Source organism: Dreissena polymorpha, chromosome 1 (genome assembly GCF_020536995.1).
Source record: "Dreissena polymorpha isolate Duluth1 chromosome 1, UMN_Dpol_1.0, whole genome shotgun sequence".
Classification (NCBI taxonomy): domain Eukaryota; kingdom Metazoa; phylum Mollusca; class Bivalvia; order Myida; family Dreissenidae; genus Dreissena; species Dreissena polymorpha.
Genome location: NC_068355.1, coordinates 27270049 through 27293145, shown reverse-complemented (window position 1 = coordinate 27293145; position 23097 = coordinate 27270049). Strand labels below are relative to the sequence as shown.

At 36.2% G+C, this 23097-nt stretch overlaps 2 protein-coding genes and 1 long non-coding RNA gene across 3 annotated transcripts in view; all 3 read left to right on the top strand.

Moving 5' to 3' along the window:
* LOC127856866 (uncharacterized) overlaps positions 1-18251 on the top strand; it is a 28061-nt gene extending 9810 nt beyond the window's left edge. Inside the window, exons 2-4 of the mRNA XM_052393419.1 lie at positions 16489-17471; positions 18156-18205; positions 18240-18251. Coding sequence (XP_052249379.1) covers positions 16489-17471; positions 18156-18205; positions 18240-18251 — 1045 coding nt within the window. The remainder of the gene's footprint in view (positions 1-16488; positions 17472-18155; positions 18206-18239) is intronic.
* LOC127865011 (uncharacterized) lies at positions 1260-13340 on the top strand. Its single transcript, XR_008042451.1, has 3 exons — positions 1260-1335; positions 12728-12827; positions 13241-13340. It is a non-coding gene; the product is annotated as an uncharacterized LOC127865011 (long non-coding RNA).
* Positions 18252-20603: 2352 nt separating the features above from the next.
* Positions 20604-23097, top strand: part of LOC127864941 (uncharacterized) — a 186726-nt gene continuing 184232 nt past the window's right edge. Inside the window, exon 1 of the transcript XR_008042336.1 lies at positions 20604-20664. The gene's annotated coding sequence lies outside the window, so the exon portion shown is untranslated. The remainder of the gene's footprint in view (positions 20665-23097) is intronic.

Below are 23097 nucleotides of genomic sequence, written 5' to 3'. Positions count from 1 at the left end.
ATTGTGTTCCACAATACACTGTAACTCCAATATAAAGCGGATGACGGGGTCCAAGCCACGCAACAGCGTTATAAGCGGACAGCGTAATAAGTTTTGAGCTTATTTATTTAAGGGGCTATAAAAACAGGTAAAGTTTAGCCTATAATATAGGTCCTGTGTATCGTCATGCTGTGTTGTCATCCACAAATACATGCATATACCGTAAAACGTTGTGTATAAGACGCACTTTTTTACCCCCAAATTTTATTTTAAAAACTTGATGCGCGTTATGCACAACTACAGCCATGTCAAGACATTGTTTCCCTGTAAGTTACCCAGTTACGGTAACTCACATCATTTTGTTCCCCGTTTTTTTATCTGTAACTATATTAATAATTGTGTTATATTTACGATCTGAATATAGATGGACAAACGTTATAAAGTTAACATCAATATTTTCTATTTTTTCAGGTACGTAGAGAGCATTGAAATCAAATAAATTTGAAGAAGAAAATGAAAAACAAGGAAGCCATTTTCATTTAGATTTTATTGTTTTTTCCCACAATATTATTCCCTACTGTACAAGGGTTACACAATTTATTTGGGGGCACTTGTTGATTTACAATAGTATGTCGGCAAGGTCTTTCCGATATATTTATGATTATTTTTCTTGATTTTTCTTGCTTTTCAAATGTGTTAATATAATTGATGTTGTGTTTGTTTACACGTTTTCATATGTCTTGTTAAGCTTGGGGTTGTGATTATCGAGCAATTTGCGTCACCTGTCAAGTTTTGTGTAGCTGGGCTATAATCAAAACATGCCAACCGGCAAACGGCTTCACACCTCCATTGTTTGTTTTATCGCCCGCCATGTCAGTAATGGTGTTTGAGTTGTTTGATAGAAGTTTGAGTTGTTAAAGTCTCCTGTCAATTATAGACACTCGAAAAGAACGCATGAGATCAGCAATGTAAATAAAACACGCAATTGTGAATTAGTCATGCATTAATAACCCCGTGCAAATACCAATCGATAATGTCAGTGTCTTAGTTATACCAAGCAATCTAATCCATCCGTTAAGTGTACTCCTCTACGATAAAATCGTGGTCAGTTACTTCGGAGACTTCTGATTAAAACCTTGATGGTATCCTCGTGGAAAGTGTGCATTTCATGCATAATTCATTTAAATCGAACATTTATTTTTATGCGTTATATAGTTTTTAAAAAAAACAACACACAAACAAGTTATATTGTTATTGTTATTGTCTTTAAAATAATTATGCCCCCCTTCGAAGAAGAGGGGGTATATTGCTTTGCTCATGTCGGTCTGTCGGTCGGTCGGTCTGTCCGTCCACCAGGTGGTTGTCATACGATAACTCAAGAACGCTTGGGCCTAGGATCATGAAACTTCATAGGTACATTGATCATGACTCGCAGATGACCCCTATTGATTTTGAGGTCACTAGGTCAAAGTTCAAGGTCATGGTGACTCGAAATAGTAAAGTGGTTTTTTGAATGATAATTCAAGAATGCATACGCGGCCAACAGGGCACACTCTGAACAATATTACTGAAGCAACTGGTCTGTAATCCTAAATCTATAATTATCAGTCCAATGAAACATCATCCTTTTAGTAAAATACAGTGGATCAGTAAAAATATTATCAGAATACAGTGAAACCATTTATTTTCAACAGCACAAAATTTCGTCATTTTTATAAAAATGACGATTTCGTCAGCACTTAAATTCGCCGATTTTTTATTTTGAATTAAATAAAAATGCGTTAGTCAATATCCGATTTGTGTGTAATACATATTCGCGATCAATCGCAGTTGCGAAAAATCGTGGTACGAATGCGGGATCACGCTTGAGAATCACTGCAGGAGGTGCATGGGGCTTGTTTGTCACATGCCAATTAACTAGTCTTTTGTTATCAAGGGACAGTAATGGACCCTCTTAATGTATGCCATTCACACGTTCATTGTTATGATTAGCGGGCAAGTGGGATCGAATAACCGTTAACGAGTGTTTGTAACAACGCAGCCAATTGCCAATTAGTCTTATTCTATCAAATAGCAAATCAAACTAGTCACTTTTGTTTATTTTCTTGGGTATGTGTTCTAGTTGGTATGATTTTTAGCTCATCTATTTTTTGAAAAAAAATTATGAGCTATTGTCATCACCTTGGCGTCGGCGTTTGCGTCGGCGTCTGCGTCTGCGTCGGCGTCCTGTTAAGTTTTGCGTTTAGGTCCACTTTTCTCAGAAAGTATCAATGCTATTGCATTCAAACTTGGTACACTTACTTACTATCATGAGGGGACTGGGCAGGCAAAGTTAGATAACTCTGGCGTGCATTTTGACTGAATTATGTGCCCTTTTTATACTTAGAAAATTGAAAATTTTGGTTAAGTTTTGCGTTTAGGTCCACTTTTTTCAGAAAGTATCAATGCTATTGCATTCAAACTTGGTACACTTACTTACTATCATGAGGGGACTGGGCAGGCAAAGTTAGATAACTCTGGCTTGCATTTTGACAGAATTATGTGCCCTTTTTATACTTAGAAAATTGAAAATTTTGGTTAAGTTTTGTGTTTAGGTCCATTTTATTCTTTAAGTATCAAAGCTATTGCTTTCATACTTGCAACACTTACTAACTATCATAAGGGGACTGTGCAGGCAAAGTAATGTAACTCTGACTGGCATTTTGACAGAATTATGTGCCCTTTTTATACTTAGAAAATTGAAAATTTGGTTATGTTTTGTGTTTAGGTCCACTTTATTCCTACAGTATCAAAGCTATTGCTTTCATACTTGCAACACTGATTAACTATCGTAAGGGGACTGTGCAGGCAAAGTTATGTAACTCTGACTGGCATTTGGACGGAATTATGGGCCATTTATACTTAGAAAATTGAAAGTTTGGTTAAGTTTTGTGTTTTGGTCCACTTTACCCCTAAAGTATCATAGATATTGCTTTCATACTTGGAACACTCGCATAACTCTGGATGTCATTTTAATGGAATTATGGCCCTTTTTTGACTTGGTAACTTTGAATATATGGTTAAATTTTGTGTTTCGATCCACTTTACTTCTTAAGTATCAAGGCTATTGCTTTCAAACTTCAAATACTTTCATGCTATCATGAGGTAACTGTACCAGGCAAGTTGAATTTTACCTTGACCTTTGAATGACCTTGACTCTCAAGGTCAAATTATTATTATTTTTTTAAATTGCCATAACTTCTTTATTTATGATTAGATTTGATTGATACTTTGACAAAACTACTCTTACCTGACATACCACAATAGACTCCACACCTTAACCATCGCCCGTGCCCCCCCTTCCCCCACCCCCCCCCACCCCCCCCCCCCCCCCCCCCCCGAAATCCCCCCCCCTGATCACACATCGTCATCTTTTCATTTGGTTGATTGTCTTTCATCGGCATTCGCTGCGTGAAGGCTAATATGCAACACCCCTGAAAAACACAATGCAACTAATGGGTAATAAAGTTATAAACAATGCGCTCATTCATTACCATTCTACATAAATGAAGTCAACGCATTCGATACAGCTGTACTGCACACGCGTTTTAAAGTGTAACGTGTCAGTTAAGTACCTTGTGTAATCAACATCCCTTTGTGTCAAAACCGGATTAATCTTGATTACGAAACAGCAGTGAATGTGTGCATGGATTATGTTGGAATTTAATGCCTCATGTCTACGGTAAAGTTTTTAAAATATTGTTCAACTTAGTGTTTGTTTTATTCAAACATAGAGCATAATTGTTCGTTAGGATCTTAAATTCGCCGATCGGTCGACTGACGAAATTTATGAAAATTAATGCCTGACGATTAATAATCGTATAATAACAGTATGAGATTTTTTGTATATTTAGTATATTAAATATTGTGTTAATGTTTAATTTTGTTGATTAATATAGATATAAGCAGGACAGGGGAAGTAATACACTACAGGGGAAACAAATGCAATAAGTTTAAATTTATTGTTACAGATTTGCCTCCCTTGTAATATATTTAAATTTTACCAAATGTAAGGCTAACTGCATATTTGTAATGCATTCTACTACTACTACTACTACTACTACTACTACTACTACTGCAACTGCTGCTGCTGCTGCTGCTACTACTACTACTTCTGCTTCTACTACTACTACTACTACTACTACTACTACTACTACTACTACTACTACTTCTACTGCTACTTCTACTACTGCTACTACTCTACTACTACTACTACTACTACACTGTAACTCCAATATAGTGCGGTCCGTTATAACGCTGTGTCCAATATAACGCGGGGGGTCCTTGGATCCCGTTTTTTCTCCAACCTTCCATTTCTGATTCAAATCCATGTTATGAGACTACATGTATTTTCATAAATTCAAAGAAGCCAGCGATCACAGCTTGATTGCTTTATCCGTCCGTTTAACTGATTTTAATCGATTCGAGGTTAAACGACACTCGACAGCTAATAGGTGTTAATCTGTTGTGTAATGTCAATAAAGGTGTGAAAACTCGCGAGTCGGTGTTTATTACATGTATTCCCTATTAGAGCGGTTCGGTGCGCTAATTTCAATAAGGCAAGTGCAAGCGGTATAATTATCAAATTAAAGTTATTTGAAACGATTACCTGTTTAGGTTTTGTATTTATCGTGTATTGTATTTCATTGTATAAACTATGGCTGTGTAAGTGTGTTATCGTTTATTATATGCCACACATGCTTGATAAATACAAATATCTTTGTGTGTGTTTAATGTTTCAGTACGTATACGAAAAATAAATTTAAAAATCCTGACGATTTATTTACATGCTAACGCAGTGTAATAGTTAACAGAGATGCACTTAAATTTTTGCCCGTTATCAGAAAGTCCACGGAAAGCACGTTTTTTACATGCTGCATATGACGCAATAAAACATTTCTTTGTACATGTATCGTGTCTAAATTTAAATGCGCTCGTCCAATGAAAGCTGTGTCCCATAATGCACTGTACCAATTTTTCTGACAAATGGCCTAGGCATATGAATTTGTTTACGAAGTTCGTAAACATATTTCTTGTCATAAATGTTAAACATTATTTTTTCGTAAGTGATGTAATTATATTGGATTATCGGATAAATGTGCACATTAGAAAAGCGGTATGTATACTGTTATCGTTCGATTCGGTTTATATGCATGTATTTGCGGATGACAACACAGCATGACGATACACAGGACCTATATTATAGGCTATACTTTACCTGTTTTAATAGCCCCTTAAATAAATAAGCTCAAAACTTATAACGCTGTCCGTTTATAACGCTGTTGCGTGGCTTGGACCCCGTCATCCGCGTTATATTGGAGTTACAGTGTACTACTACTACTACAACTGCAACTGCTGCTGCTTCTGCTGCTGCTGCTGCTGCTACTACTACTACTTCTGCTTCTACTACTACTACTACTACTACTACTACTACTACTACTACTACTACTACTACTACTACTACTACTACTACTTCTACTGCTACTACTACTACTGCTACTACTACTACTACTACTACTACTACTACTACTACTACTACTACCGCTACTACTACTTCTACTACTGCTCTACTACTACTACTACTACTACTACTACTACTACTACTACTACTAACACTACTACTACTACTACTACTACTACTACTACTACTACTACTCCTACTACTACTACTACTACTACTATTTCTTCTGCTACCACCACCACCACCTACTACTACTACTACTCTATTACTACTACTACTACTACTACTACTACTACTACTACTACTACTACTACTACTACTACTACTACTACTACTTCTACTACTACTCTACTACTACTACTACTACTACTACTACTACTACTACTACTACTACTACTACTACTATTTCTTCTGCTACCACCACCACCACCACCACCATTCACAGTGACAAAAAAGGTATTCACACAATGGCTGCTACTACAACTTATAGCCCATATTTCAAAACTGCACCCACAGCCGAGCGTTGGCACCCGCTATGCAGTGCTCTTGTTATACCCCTAGTTCTTCTTGAATGCTCTGAGCTTGTATAAGTACATACTTACAACTCAGAGGTCTTCCTTGTAACCCATTTTTTAATGTAAAAAAATTATGTCTCATGTAGGTCTATAAACTCGAGTTTAATCAGCCTAATACATCGTTACAAACACAATACCTGTTATTACCGATATCAATTTGCAAGTCGATTGTGGAGAAATACTCAAAACCAAAACTATATACAAAACCCGTTATCAAACCGAAAGCCGAAGTTTTGAATTTACTATTTGATCGATCTTACGAATGTTTCGGAGATAGTACGTATTTTACGATTGGTAGATTAGACACGATTTATCTGGCCGATGATTCCCAAGATGGTTTATAGCGTATTTTCGAATTTGGAATTACTCGACTTTGTCCATTGCAAAAACATATACATTTAAAAGAACCGATAACGTGTTTGAAACTTTAGATTAATATCAATATAATGCGAGCATTACATATCATGTAAGTTGTTTTTATTTGCGCATTATGGATATATTTACGATCTATTTGTGTTTATTTATGCCAGAAAATAGTTTATGTGGCTAATATTTCCGATTAAACTGCAAGTGGGATTCTGGGCAGGGGACATGGAAAATGCCGTAAGCAGTTGCAACTCCCATCGACCAAGAGGGTCAATAGCTGGGAGTTGGATTATTGCAACTAGTTATAGCCCCACAAACAAAGTTTAGGGGGTATATAGGAGTGAACTTGTCTGTCGGTCAGTCTGTCTGTCTGTCGGTCAGTCCGTATTAAGTGTCTGCATGCTCTCTAATTCAAGTTGTTTTTATCTGATCTTCACCAAACTTAGTCAGATGTTGTATCTAGATGATGTCTAGGTCTAGTTCGAATATGGGTCATGCCGAGTCAAAAAATAGGTCACAGGGTCACTTAGTGCGTTTTAAACATTGAGAATGGTGTCTGCTCTCTAATTCAAGGTGTTTTCATCCGAGCTTCACTCAAATTGGTCAGAATGTGTATGTAGATGATGTCTAGTCCAAGTTTGAACAATTACACGGGTCAGCATGGCAGGTCAAAAGCTAGGTCACGGGGTCACTTAGTGTGTTTTAAACATTGAGCATGGTGTTTGCTCTCTAATTCAAGTAGTTTTTATCCAATATCTGCACCAAACTTGGTCAGAAGTTTTATCTAGATGATCTCTACGCCAAGTTTGAACATGGGCCATGCAGGGCCAAACACTAGGTCACGGGGTCACTTACTGCTTTTTTAACATTCAGCATGGTGTCCCCTGTCTTATTCAAGTAGTTTTATACAATCTCACCAAACTTGGTCAGAAGTTTTATCAAGATGATCTTAAGGCCAAGCTCGAACATGGGCCGTGCCAGATAAAAAACTAGGTCACGGGGTCACATAGTATGTTTTACACATTCAGCATGCTCTCTGATTCAAGTAGTTTTCATCTGATCTTCACCACACTGGGTCTGAAACATTGAGCATGGTGTCCGCTGTTTTTGTGAAGACAACATGCAAAATATTCTGTGTCAATGTGGCATGTGGGGGTATTCCTCACGTCTGTGACAAAGCTCTTCAGTTTATTATGCTCCCCCAAAATTTATTTTGGGGGGAGAATATAGTTGCCGCTTCGTCTGTCCGTGCGTGTGTGCGTCTGTCTGTCCGTCCATGCACAATTTTTCCGGGCTATTTCTCAGCAACTAATAACCGGAATTCAAAGAAACTTTATGGGAAGCTTCACTTCCAAAAGGAGATGTGCATATTATCAGCGGGTTCTGGTCGGAAGATTTTTCACAGAGTTATGGCCCTTTGAAATTTTCCATTAACTGTACATATAGTGCAATTCTTGTCTAGGCTATTTCTCAGCAACTAATAACCGGAATTCAATGAAACTTTATGGGAAGCTTCACTACCAAGAGGACATGTGCATAATATCAGCCGGTTCTGGTCGGATGATTTTTCACAGAGTTATGGCCCTTTGAAATTTTTAAGTTGCTAAACCATCTATCGTATTATTTTGTCCAAAGTTATGCCCCTCAAGATGTTTACTTTTATCTGAATATACAGTGCAATATTGTGACAAAAAAAACCTTTTGGGAGCATCACCCGTCTCCGACGGTTTCTTGTTTTTGTTGTTATGAAGAATTTATGCCAGGATATCATTTAAAGGTCAACAAAAATTAAAGTCCATTTTAATGTGACTTGTTTGTGTTTAAGACATAAGCAGTCTTAACACTGCTGTTTTTTGGTAGATTATGCATTATAGTATATGGCATTATTCAATGTCTGGAGAAGTAAAAAAATCACCAGTGTCCATAATTTGTACTGTCCAGTTGAATTTATTTACGGCTGTTTTCACAAGATCCCCTGCAAACGAATGCTGAATTCCGGACTGGTGCCACTGGGATTGGTTGATTAAGATTAAAATTCACGAGCACAGACAAGATGAACTGTAATAAAATTTCTAATACATTGATTTTTCTGTCCACCAAATAATGACCAGTGACAAAGTTCCCAGGATCTCAGGCCAGTGCTGTGTGAATTATTGACCAGTGTCTTGAAAGTTTACAGAAAATGAACAAAAAACAGGGAAAAAACACATTACAGCTAATTATTTCTCATGATACAGTAAACTTAGATAGTTTTCTAGTTTTCAGATAACATTTTTGCAACACCCATTAAGTCGTAAATGTTTGTCTGTTTTGTTTGCCACGATATGGAAAAGTAATGTTTAGAAAGAGGGAATTGTTACAAAACTAATATTGAGTAGCAGTGGGAAAATGTGAAAATATGAACTGGTCTTTTTAAATATGATAAGTGTAATAGTACAAAATGCTTTAAATAGTGTATAATAGTATAATATACTAAACCATCAAAATAGGAGTTTAGTTGAGCAGTCCGCACAGGCTGGCTAATCAGGGAAGACAATTCCGCCTTATAAACTTGATTTTTGCCAGGAAGAGACTTTCTTCAAATGAAATGTACCACAGGCTAATCTTGAATGGCACTTTATGCACATGCATTAAAGCCCATTTTCACAGAGCAGGGCCAATATATTAAAGATTTATAATTATAGGTTATTAGACGTTTCACTGTACAATACGGAGATATATTTGGACGAGCACACAGTTTGAAGTCATATTGGACGAGCCGTTAGGCGAGTCCAATATGACTTCAAACTGTGTGCGAGTCCAAATATATCACGTATTGTACAGTTTAAACGTCTAATAAACTTTTTATTCTATATCCTCATTACCAAACCAGCTTTCCGTATTTTTATTTTCATTCATTGATTACGCACTTTATCACGTATCTCGTGTGACGTCATTTCTCTGACAAAACATACTAGTATAAGCAAGACTCTGCATTTTAGGGACAACAATATGGAGGTGGTAGTGTTTAATAAATCTAGTAGCAAATTATACCATTTTGATAGCATTGAACGAATCCAAAAGGCAAAACGTATTTCGGATTGTTTGTTTGTCATGCATTATTGTTAACTTTGATAGGAATAAAACAACTCGCTCCGACAGGATTACGAATTCGTAAATTGTGTTTTGGCCTTTGGGTCAGAATGGTGAGCATGTGTACAAACGCTATCAACAAATACTGTGGTTTAAAATACATTTCGATAAATGGATGGAAGAACAGAAAATGGAAAATGGAAATGCATATCATTGTAACTTAGTTGTTATTAGGCTAGCATTGGATTAAAGTTGTCATTGAGGTTAATAAAATTGATTTTTTGTTTTGCTGTTGCATATTTGTTTTCAATTTCTAGCAATAACAATATCAATTGCTTTTGCATTTTTTTTTAATTTCTAACAATAAAAATAAATTAAATATCACATTCTCGATTTGTTTTTTTATTTCCTCTCATATTTTCAATAGGAAAGCATTAAAAAGAGACATACAAGCAAAATATCGCCTGTGTGAATCGATTATAGTACATTCGGATACTTTTTCTCGGTAACGGCTTTTATCGTTATAAAACAATTGCTTAGTGCACTTGTACTCAACTGTCCAATATGGAAAAAATACAGACTTTTTGGATCCAATACCGGAATATATTGGACGGTCACGTGGTACATATGAAGAATGCCGATTGGAAGAATTTATTGGATATAGAATAATATATAATATTGATTCCTCTACTTGTTTGAAGTATGATTACCCAGTCACATGCAAGAACTTTAAGTCACAATTTGACCCCAAGTTGGACTTTTTAGGCTCAGTTAACCCTTTCAGTGCGGGAACCGAATTTTGAAGGCCTTTGCAAACAGTTTGGATCCAGATGAGACGCCACAGAACAGACTTTTTAGGCTCAGTTAACCTTTTTAGTGCGGGAACCGAATTTTGAAGGTCTTTGCAAACAGTTTGGATCCAGATGAGACGCCACAGAACGTGGCGTCTCATCAGGATCCAAACTGTTTGCTATTCTGATAGTATTCTTTGAAAAAAATCGAAGAAAATGCTAATTTTAGAAATTCAGCAGACGACATTTTAGCAGAAGACAAATTTCCCAGCATGCAAAGGATTAAAGTTAAATGCAATCTCAAATGAGGGCTGAAGTTGGAATAGACAGACTGCAAGTCTTTGTACATTAAAACTGATTTTTTAAGTCCTAAATATGTGTCCCAGCATGGTCTTTAGTCAACTGGTGAATTCAAAAACATAGGTTACGGGCCTATGATGTCCAATATTGGTCGTAAGTTTGAATGCTGCACTTTGTTCTGAATTGATGCCAAAGTTTGCTTTTATCACTAGTTATTCCAACTAGAAATGGTTTGTATCTTCAGAATGTGTTTTCATAGGGTCTCAAGATTGAAAATCTGACTTGACTAATGTTTCAATTCGTGTCAACTGGTCCACAAATGAAGTTTACTGCCATGGTCCCATATAAAGTGACCTTGACATATCTGCAGTTGAGTGACACATACTGAAGTTTAAATTACTGGTCCCAATTTTGAGAACTGGTGTAAGATGGTGTTAAGGTTTGGGATGATATTAGTCCACAATTGAACTGGTTGTTTTTTTGAAGAAATCCTTATAACTCAGAACACAAGTAGAAGAATCCGCTTTTACGGACTTAGTTTTTTTTTCCTTTTACTGCATGGGAATATTGGTTTAAAATTTAACTTTCTGAGGGACTACAAATGCCTAAAAATACGTATCTAAGTAATAAAGGGTTATATGATGTAAAATGTGACCTGTTCATGCGAAAATGGGTCTTATGCCATGTGGGGCTAGGGTAGTTCCCGACCAGCCTTCACATCCACACAGTCTGGTCAGTATAACCCTTTCCACAAACAAGACCCTGAAACCTTATGTGAGTAAAGCAGACAGGGCCGCTGGCCAAACATGGAATAAGACCTTATTTTGCATGACCGGACTCATATGTCAAGAGTTGTTCTGGCAAAATTATTATTAATGTCTAAAGATACAATATGTGCCAAAAGCCGCATATCAAATTACTATATTTTGCTTTAAAGTCCTGGCACCATTATTTATTTCATCCTCCTTAACAAATCAAGTCCATTACCAGTCCGTTTTAAATTACTGTAGACATTTTATTGTTACAAAAATTCCAAACAGACAATTGTTTGATTGCGAGTACAAGTCCCATTTAATCGTGGCGACGTCTATTTCTAAGCGTTCATTAAAATTTTCTCTACAACCCAGCTGGTACTTTACTGCGCTCAGAGAAACATTATAAAATTTTCAATTACTATATTCATGGACGTAGTTCTTATTAATTAAATCTAGGCTTTTATACAGATTTAATCACCATTGATTTTCAGTAGAACATTATTTCTATTAAAGAACAGTCCTGTCGGTTTTATTACGACTGTCAATAAAAATGAAAAAAACAATATTGGCTATATAGTTTAATTAATCAATGTCACCGTTGGATGCTGGAAGTATTCTAAATTTTACTGTATTCATTTGAAATTGATATGAAAATTGTGCAAATTTTAATCAATATTACTTTACGTAAGAAAACCAGGATCAAAATATCATTACAGCTATAAGTCATTTTTTGTTGCCAACACAAATTATGTTTTTCCAGGTATGAACAAATATTCCCCCCCAAAAAAAACATGTTGTTTTCATTATTACAAAACAAACAGTTAAATAATTGCTCACAAATAAAATAATAGATGTAGATATTAAATAAATACAACTTCTCCCTATGATAGACTTTTTCCACACAACTGTTAATCTACTCAAAAATGAAGAGTTTTGTTATCTAGGGGAGACAACTTTGATAAACATTATTCCTTCTTGCTGTGGAGCGTTTCTTGAGGAATCTACCAATAAATATTCCCAAGCCATGATGCCCAGTACCAAATACATGCTCTAAGTATTCTTGGAATGAAAAATGCCCAGATATGCTAGTGGTATTTCATTTTGATACTGGGCAGACATGAGCTGGTCTATGTAACGTCTCTTTCCAGCTGTGAAAATCGGTCGATTTCAGACAAATTAAACTGGGAATCATTTTGAAACCGATTACTTATTCTTTGGTTTATGGATACATATCAGGCAAAAAATCACTCATTATTTTCGTTCGAAAATGCGTGCTTATATTTGTCCATTATGTTATTATGCCCCCCTTCGAAAAAGGGGGGGTATATTGCTTTGCTCATGTCGGTCAGTCCGTCGGTAGGTCGGTCAGTCGGTCCGTCCATCCACCAGGTGGTTGTCAGACGATAACTCAAGAACGCTTGGGCCTAGGATCATGAAACTTCATAGGTACATTGATCATGACTTGCAGATGACCCCTATTGATTTTGAGGTCCAGGGTTTTTTTTGGCCCGATTTTATAGCCGAAATTCGGCTATGTTCCCAATCCCAAAAAGTATACTTTTTTTCCCAAAATGTGGCAAAAAATTCCCAATTTCCAAAAAAAAAAAAAAAAAATTATATTTTTTTTTTTTTTTTTTTTTTTTTTTTTTTTAAGATGTCTTATGTGTATTTTATCTCAATTTTAATTCAATTACATCTAACAAAGTATTATATGATTTTGTTCTTTTAATTTGAATGATTATAAAGGGTTTTATCAAATTTAGTATTTCCCTAATCAGTGGACTTTTCGTGTGGAAAAAAAGGCTAATGAATTTATTTTCCCAATTTCATGAAAATGCCGATAAAATTCCCAATTCCAAAGCCATGGGCTATCTTCCCAAAAAGTGGAAAAAAAAACCTGAGGTCACTAGGTCAAAGGTCAAAGTCACGGTGACCCGAAATAGTAAAATGGTTTCCGGATGATAACTCAAGAACGCATACGCCTAGGATCATGAAACTTCATGCGTAGATTGATCATGACTCGCAGATGACTCCTATTGATTTTGAGGTCACTAGGTCAAAGGTTGAGGTCACGGTGATCCGAAATAGTAAAATGATTTTGGGATGATAATTCAAGAACGCATATGCCTAGGATCATGAAACTTTATAGGTAGATTGATCATGACTTGCAGATGACCCCTATTGATTTTCAGGTCACAGGGTCAAAGGTCAAGGTCACAGTGACGAAAGTCGTATTCACACAATGGCTGCCAGTACAACGGACAGGCCATATGGGGGGCATGCATGTTTTACAAACAGCCCTTGTTAATAATTGAAACAATACAAGAACGCGTGAGATCGGCAATGTAAATAAAACAATTTTCAGTTAGCCTACGGTCTGGATTTTTTCTCCCCCCCAATTTTTTTTTTGCTTCAAAAATATTTTTTCCCGATTTTTTTGGCTTCAAAAAGTACATGCGCGTTATACACAAATGCGCCTTATACGGAACATTTTACGGTAAACCGAATCGAACGATAACAGTATACATACCACTTTTCTAATGTGCACATTTATCCGATAATCCAATATAATTACATCACTTACGAAAAAATAATGTTTAACATTTATGACAAGAAATATGTTTACGAACTTTGTAAACAAATTCATATGCCTAAGCCATTTTTCAGAAAAAATAGTACAGTGCATTATGGGACACAGCTTTCATTGGACGAGCGAATTTAAATTTAGATCGAATGCAATACGATACATGTACAAAGAAATGTTTTATTGTGTCATATGCAGCATGTAAAAAACGTGCTTTCCTTGGACTTTCTGATAACGGGCAAAAATTTAAATGCATCTCTGTTAACTATTACACTGCGTTAGCATGTAAATAAATCGTCAGGATTTTTAAATTTATTTTTCGTATACGTACTGAAACATTAAACACGCACAAAGATATTTTTATTTATCAAGCATGTGTAGCATATAATAAACGATAACACACTTACACAGCCATAGTTTATACAATTAAATACAATACACGATAAATGCAAAACATAAACAGGTAATCGTTTTAAATAACTTTAATTTGATAATTATTCCGCTTGCACTTGCCTTATTGAAATTAGCGCACCGAACCGCTCTGATAGGGAATACATGTAATAAACACCGACTCGCAAGTTTTCACACCTTTATTAACATTACACAACAGAGTAACACTAATTAGCTGTCAAGTGTCGTTTAACCTCTATCGATTAAAATCAGTTAATCGGACGGATAGAGCAATCAAGCTGTGATTTTGCCGGCTTCTTTAAATTTATGAAAATACATGAAGTTGCATAACATGGATTTGAATCAGTATGGAAGGTTGGAGAAAAAACAGGATCCAAGGACCCCCCGCGTTATATTGGACACAGCGTTATAACGGACCGCACTATATAGGAGTTACAGTGTATATCTAGGAAATGCTTTGATCTACAGCCAGGCAACATGTTTAATGTTTACATCGAGGAAAATTAAGAGGTCAATCCATTTTTTGGTCAAAAGGTCAAAGGTAACAGAAGATTATAACATGAAATTATAAAGATTTAGTAGTCAGTTTTAGTTCCTGTTATAACCATAATAACAATATTTTAAGCAGATTTTCAATTATGATAAAAGTTATATTACAGTACTGCCATTATTAAATGCATTTAATAATTGAATCTTAATCCATTTAAGACAACTGCATTAATGTCAAAAAATTATGAAGAAACATATGGAGTTGCACGAGTTTACCTGACAATTAAAATGTCACGGTGACTCAACTTAGAAAAATGGTTTTCGGATGATAACTCAAGAACGCTTACGCCTAGGATCATGAAACTTCATAGGTACATTGATCATCACTGGCAGATGACCCCTATTGATTTTCAGGTCACTAGGTCAAAGGTCAAGGTCACAGTGACTCGAAACAGTAAAATGGTTTCCTAATGATAACTCAAGAATAATTAGGAACATTTTGAACAAACATATGGAGTTGCACACGCTAATCTGACCATTCAAACATTTAACAATGGTGTCTTTACTTTTCCACGAATAGATCACTTGACAACAACAAAAGCAAAAAAATCACAATATAGGTTAAATAACAACAACAAATATGGGGAGATACAAATGTAGTAGACCAGGTTGCATGTCATAAGTCGCTCATCACAGGCTAGATTGAACATACTGAGTTTGGGAATAGACATTAAATATACGTCATGCTTGTTTTTTGTGGGATGGAAGAGCATTAATGATCTTTTCTTGCATGTGTTATTATGGATAGTGTGGTCAAGGTGTACAATGATACTAAAACTGAAAACAATATAAACTACTAGAAATGTATTCTTAGTACATGGATATACCTCTACAATCCAATTTGTCCCACAACTGCACAAATGTCTTTAAATTATGAACAAACATATGGAGTTGCACACGTTAACCTGACAATTACTATGTTACTGTAGAAGTATCCCTCTATTTGAGTAACGCTTCTCACAATTGAAAAAATAATTATCGTTTGGTTAAAGGGATTGTCACATAACTCTTCTTATGTAAAAAAAAAAACATAAAAAAAATATCAAGGTGCATACTTTGACTTGGTGGGTTATACTTTAAGAATAGTTATCCCTCTATCAGCTGTACTCTTTGAGTTACTCACAACACAATTTTAAATGTGATTTCTTTGCTAAACAAGGGCCATAACTCTGGGTATGTTGAAAAAAGACATATCAAACTATGCATGTGGGTAAAATTACACAGTGATAAATATTTATGTAAAGTGTTAGTCCTCTTCTAGCAATACTGTTTATTTTACACTCTACACATATTCTAAAATGTCATTTATGTATAAATATGAGACATTACTACAATTATGATGAAAAAAACAGAAACAACATATAGAGGTGCGCATAAGCTCACATGCCTGGTTACTGTACTTGTGAAGTTGCAGGGATACATGTTGAGTTATATATGACAGAAAAGTCACACAGATGGATGGAAAAGTGCAAATCTATATACCCCCATATTCAGCCCAAGAAGCGTTAATTTATTGTCCATGCATGTTTTTATTTGACACTTTATACTTGTTTGAAGCATTACATAATATCACTGACTATTCCTTGCTGGTACATGTTTATTTCAGCCAGTGCAGTAAAGTGACCCAGATTTCGGAGCTGACCAACTCGCAGCCCACTGGCCTGGAGGGGATGTCAGTGAAGCTGGAAACTGTCCTGGGGGAAATTAAAACCCTGCAGATCAGTCAGAAGGCCAGCATTCAGTCATTGCAGAAAACATACAAGGAACATAGTGCAGTTATGATAGAGCAAATGCGTGGCAATTTAAATACTTATATAGATGAATGTGATAATAGTTCTGTGGGTACATCAGGCGGAAATGAGCAATATTTAAAAGAAGAGATGTGTAAGAGTGTTCTCTCTATCGTGAATGAATTTGATAATATTACTACGAAGGAACTTAACGAGATGAAAGCTGAGGTTATAAGCATTAAAGGGTCAGTTACAAGTTCTATTCATAAATGCACCAGTGTTCACAGTGACTTGTCACAATTCCATGAAATTGTTCAGAAAATTGGAGATCATAAGCAGCTCTGCCTAATAGCCAGCATAAAATGTAAGCATATAATACAGCAGGCACTGACTCTGCTAGGAAAGTCAGGCAAGGCATTAATTGTCCAGAGTAATACTAAGCACTATGTGAGAATACCAAGTGATAAAGATGTATGTATTATGAGAGGCATATGTGTTCTTCCCGATGGGCAGGTACTGATTGTAGACTCGAAAAATCAGAAAGTCAAGCTGCTGAACCAGCAGTACCAGGTGGTGAGTCACTGGGATGTTAATGCTAGGCCAGTTGACATTTGTTTGATCACACCCAGTGAGGTTGCAGTGGCTGTGAATACTAGCAAGATACATGAGGTCCAGTTTATCACTGTCAACCAGGGAAAGCTTGATCCTGGCAGGAAGTTTCAGTTACAACATACATGTAGAGGTATCGCCCACCATCAGGATGACCTATATATCTGCTCCCGTACTGCCCTGTACAAGTACACATTGAGTGGCAAACAGCTCTGCAGACTCTACCAAGATAGATCAGGTGATTACACAGGTAAGAATCATGGTGAATCCATCCTGATAACATTCCTATTATGTACAGGGATTTGCCATTGTGGGAAAAGGAGTCTAGTCAAATTGTGTTATTTTAAATCCATACAATGACAAATTTTATCAACTTAATGAACCGAATTGGGATTTATTTTTTTCAATCAACAAATATTGACCCATAAGGCCTTTATCTTTTTTTTTTAATCATATAAATTATAGTAACATGAGTAATGAAGTATTTTGACTGTCACTACATGGCATGTCTATAAATAGAAACTGTGTTCCTGGGAGAGAGACACTTTCTGACCTGTCTTAATTTTGTGGTTGTTTAATGATTGTACATGTACAATATGTTTACCTGTTGATTGAAGTGTGCAATTGTTTCAGTATGTGTAATTCTTTCCATCTGTGTAATTTTGCTCTAATTCATATCTTACTCACCAGTCGCATTTAAACTTGTCAAACGTTAACACAATAGCTCTGCTACTGAAGTTTATTGTCACACTTAACTATTAAATCATTGAAATGTATGCATATATTTTAGATGTGTAAAGGCCTCTTTATAGCAACATATGCGTAATACAATATCACTGCAGTATGTTTAATAAGATTATTTAACATTAACAGTAATTCAATATCTTGATGTTACTCTGTTTAGAAGTATACAAGTGTGCTGTGAGTCCCACAGGAGACAGGCTGTACATCATCAGCAGGTACCAGAACAAGCTTCTCACCCTGGCCAGGGATGGCACACTCCTGGCTACATACACAGACCCAGCACTAGAGCGCCCATCTGGTCTACATGTGACCCCTGCAGGCCAGGTGCTGGTCTGTGGATTCGAGTCCGACACTGTACTACAGGTGGGCTGGGAGGGAGAGAGTAAGCTGGCTACGCTGGCTACTCAGGAGGATGGAGTGTGGTACCCACAGTCAGTCTGCTACTGCAGCACCACATCATCCATCATTGTGGGACAGGGGGAGAACAACATCCTGGTGTTCAGAGTGGAATAGTAAACATGTATGTATTAGTTGTTGTAATTATCCCCACGCTTTTTGAAAAAAAGGTGGGGATATTGTGGTTATCTCCGCCGTCCGTCCGTCCGTCCGTCTGTCCGTCCGTCCGTCTGTCTGTCCGTCCGTCCTGGCCACTATCTCCTCCTACACTAAAAGCACTAGAACCTTGAAACTTACACACATGGTAGCTATGAGCATATGTTCGACCCTGCACTATTTGGAATTTTGATCTGACCCCTGGGTCAAAAGTTATAGCGGTTGGGGTGGGGCCGCGTCAGAAATTATCACTCATTTTTTTAGGTTATTTTACATTTACTTCTTTATTTCTACACCGATTCACTTCAAATTGATACTGGACCTCCCTTATGACAATACGGTCAATCTCAACCATGCATGGCCCCATTCCCAACCCTGGGGCGCCCCGCCCACATAGGCCACACCCACCAAAAATTTCCATTTACTATAATTTTTTCATTTCTACACGGATTCACTTCAAATTGATACTGGACCTCTCTTATGACAATACAGTCAATCTCAACCATGCATGGCCCCATTCCCAACCCTGGGGCGCCCCGCCCACATAGGCCACACCCACCAAAAATTTCCATTTACTATAATTTTTTCATTTCTACACGGATTCACTTCAAATTGATACTGAACTTTTGTTATGACATTAGGGTCAATCTCAACTATGCATGGCCCCAATCCCAACCCTGGGGCGCCCGCCCACATAGGCCACACCCACCAAAAAATTCCCATTTACTATAATTTTTTCATTTCTACACGGATTCACTTCAAATTGATACTGAACTTCTCTTATGACATTAGGGTCAATCTCAACTATGCATGGCCCCATAACCAACCCTGGGGCCCCGCCCACATAGACCACACCCACCCAAAATTGCCTTTACTATAATTTCTTCATTTCTACACCGATTCACTTCAAATTGATATTGAACTTCTCTTATGACAATACAGTCAATCTCAACTATGCATGGCCCCATTACCAACCCTGGGGCGCCCCGCCCACATAGACCACACCCACCCAAAATTGCCTTTTACTATAATTTCTTCATTTCTACACCGATTCACTTCAAATTGATACTGAACCTCTCTTATGACAATACGGTCAATCTCAACTATGCATGGCCCCATTACCAACTCTGGGGCCCCGCCCACATAGACCACACCCGCCCAAAATTGCCTTTTACTATAATTTCTTCATTTCTACACCGATTCACTTCAAATTGATACTGAACTTCTCTTATGACAATACGGTCAATCTCAACTATGCATGGCACAATTACCAACCCTGGGGCGCCCTGCCCAGATATGTCACACCCACCCAAAATTGCCTTTTACTATAACTTCTTCATTTCTACACCAATTCACTTCTAATTGATGATGAACTTCTCTTATGACAATACGGTCAATCTCAGCTATGCATGGCCCCATTACCAACCCTGGGGCACACCTAGGTCAAACATTCGGCGTGGGGATACGCGTCGGCCTCTGCCGCGCCATTTCTAGTTAGTGATTAGTATTTCAATGACAATGTGTTGTTTAGCATACAAACACAGTAGTGTGTGATGTTACAATACAACATTGTTTGTGTAGTTAAAGATACAAATGATTTATGTGAACATATTGTTATCTAATTACACACTGTGAGGGTTTTTGTTGGAACATAAGATATAATGCATATTATGTTATGTTGTCATAACATTTGTGTCATTATGGTCCTTACATTTAGTTCTTGTAAACTGTGCATGAAAAAACAAAGCATTTTAACTGAAAATGTAATATTTCTACATATATGCACATGTACATAGCAACTGAGGCTATTTTTAGACTTTCATTTCTATAAACACCATGCCATGTAAGAAATGTATATTGATGAATACTTTTTTAATAAAATATGAAATTGTTTAAGTAATCTTTGGAGGAGTATATATTGATATTTTACGCAACGTTTACAGAAAGGTTACACTTGATGTGAGATTTATTAATTTGCCATATTTTATGATGTTGAACATGTCTTATTGATTGTTATTACATTTATATCAGTGTGTGCGAGTCCTAAATATACATACAAGAAATACATCAAGCTATTCTGCTGCTTCAGTTGCTGCTGGGTCGGGTCAATGATGCTGAGGATGTGGGGGACAAGCATGACGCAGAAGGTAAAAGAGACGCTTTGTCAGGCCTTTTCTTGGCCACTTTGGGAAAAAATGCAATTTTGGGATTTTGAATTTGTTTTGTGCTAAAAGTCCATTGATTTGGGAAAAACACATTTAATATAAGTTTTAATTATACTTCAAATTATAGGAATAAAATCCTATTATAATAGTTATAAACTTTGTTAGATCTAATTGAAACATAATTTAGATATAATTTTCATAAGGAACAGCATATAACACGCTTTGGGTATGGGTCCGTTAAACAGACCCATGAATACTCAAGGAAAAGCCCTGCTTGTGTATTTCCTGTTTATTAAGATGAGGTGGCAAAGAATGGTATGAATTTACATAAGGTAAAATATCCTTTTAAATTGTTTGTTTATTGTAAAATCATATATATTCGTCCGCATGTTATTTTGTGGTTAAAAAAAGACTTTCATGGACGTGGTAGTTAATGCATGACTTTCTCAGTTTGGAAACAATAAATATGGAATTTGTGTAAGTTATTTTCCAGTGTGTTTGTATTTAATTTGTGGATCGTTTAACCCTTAAAATCAATAAAAAATAATGTCCCGCGAATAATAGTGTTTTTGCAGTGTATAAATAAGTGAAGTGTACGAGAATGATATGATATGATTTCACAGAAGGTAAAATGGCGTCTATTCTTGTGTATATCGTGTTTTCAGTACAACTTATTTTACTTGATGATCAATAACTCAAACCCTTCTCCAGCTCTATGCTTTCCAACTTACCGATACAGACACCTCAGAAACACAACACCGCAATAATTTCTGTCATCCCCATGCAGGCCTTGAGTTTTTGTAAAGCTGTAAGATATTTAATTAAGCCTATTTGATTGGAATCTATTCCATCTAATGCCGTATAGAGTCTTATTGCGAGGAGGTGTTAAGTTTTCATTGAGTATACAGTGTTGTTTTTTTAGTCAAAACAGGCCCCGTCACAAAGGAGCATGATTTACATAAAACCACCATTTTTTCACAGGATATTATGCGTTCTTGTTAGTTTCATGGAATAAATGCGTTTTGTTTCATGGAGTTAACGAGTATTGAAAAGTGTAAAGAAAAATAATTAAATTGGAAAATTTGTATGGGAAAATAATTAAAACAAGCAAATTCGTTGAATTGATAGCACACGCCAATATGCTTTTGGACACAAAAGTATTATATTTGACACTCAAAACAACAATGTTTCAAGATACAAAGGGCCAAAACTCTGTTATGAACAGATGGTGTACACTGCCATTTGGCGTGCATCATCCTCTTATCCATATATATACTCATTTCATGTTTCAATAAAATCCGCCAAAGCACTTCAAAAATATGGCTCCGGACACACAAAAAGCATTTTCAAGATACAAAGGGTCATAACTCTATTATTAACTGATGGTGTACAATGCCATTTGGCGTGGATCATCCTCTTATCCATATGCATACTCATACCAAGTTTCAATGAAATCCGCCAAAGCACTTACAAGATATGGCTCCGGACAGACGGGCGGACGGACGGAAAGATGGACGGACGGAAGGATTGACAGACAACGCAAAACAGTATCCCTCCGCCTATGGCCTAGGGATAATAAAAAGTACAGAATCTCGTATTGAGCTCATCTAAACTTACAAATTCGCACTGAAAGAAGCCCAAACACGTTTTAATAATATTATATTTCTTCTTCGATAAAGCATATAAGAAGTTTACAGTATATTTACTGTATTCTGTTATATAAGTTAATATTATTTGCTCTTGAAAGCCCTTTATAAATTTAAGCACCGACAATGGAAGCCATATGTCTTATCAGGCATTATTATAATAATTTTCATTGTTCAACATTTCTACGTAAAGGATCAATCTGAAGTTTGGCATGTACATTGAGGATAGATGAAAAATGATAAGGAAGTGCATATTTTTTGCGTTTTAAAAAGTTCAGGTTGTTTTATAGGTTACATTATCCTAAATAATTGTTTCATGTAGGGCTGTACTGACTAAAAAAATCATATTTTACTCGAAGCCATGTTTTACACTTTAGACTGGTGTTCTGGCTTTATCTCTTGGATATATTGGAAGGGAAAGAAAAGGTGCTCAGTATTTAATCCCTGACATATGATAAAGTTAGAGACTAAAGTACAAGTTTGACCTGAAAACAGTTACATTGCACTAGAAAATGGCCGCAAAATTTAAGGCGCAAAAGAAGTAGAGTTTGATTTGAGTAAAATTAATGTTTGGTTTTAACATGACATATCTTTTTTATTGCTTAAATTGATTCAACTTAGAATGAAATTTCAGTAAAAGTTTGGTTATGGTGGTCTCTATGTTGAAAATGTTACATTTATTTTCTCTTTAAGTTGACGCTTTTACATTGAATTATATAGGGGAATCATTTAGTATATTGTGGCCTTTAATTAATTTAGCTTACACTAA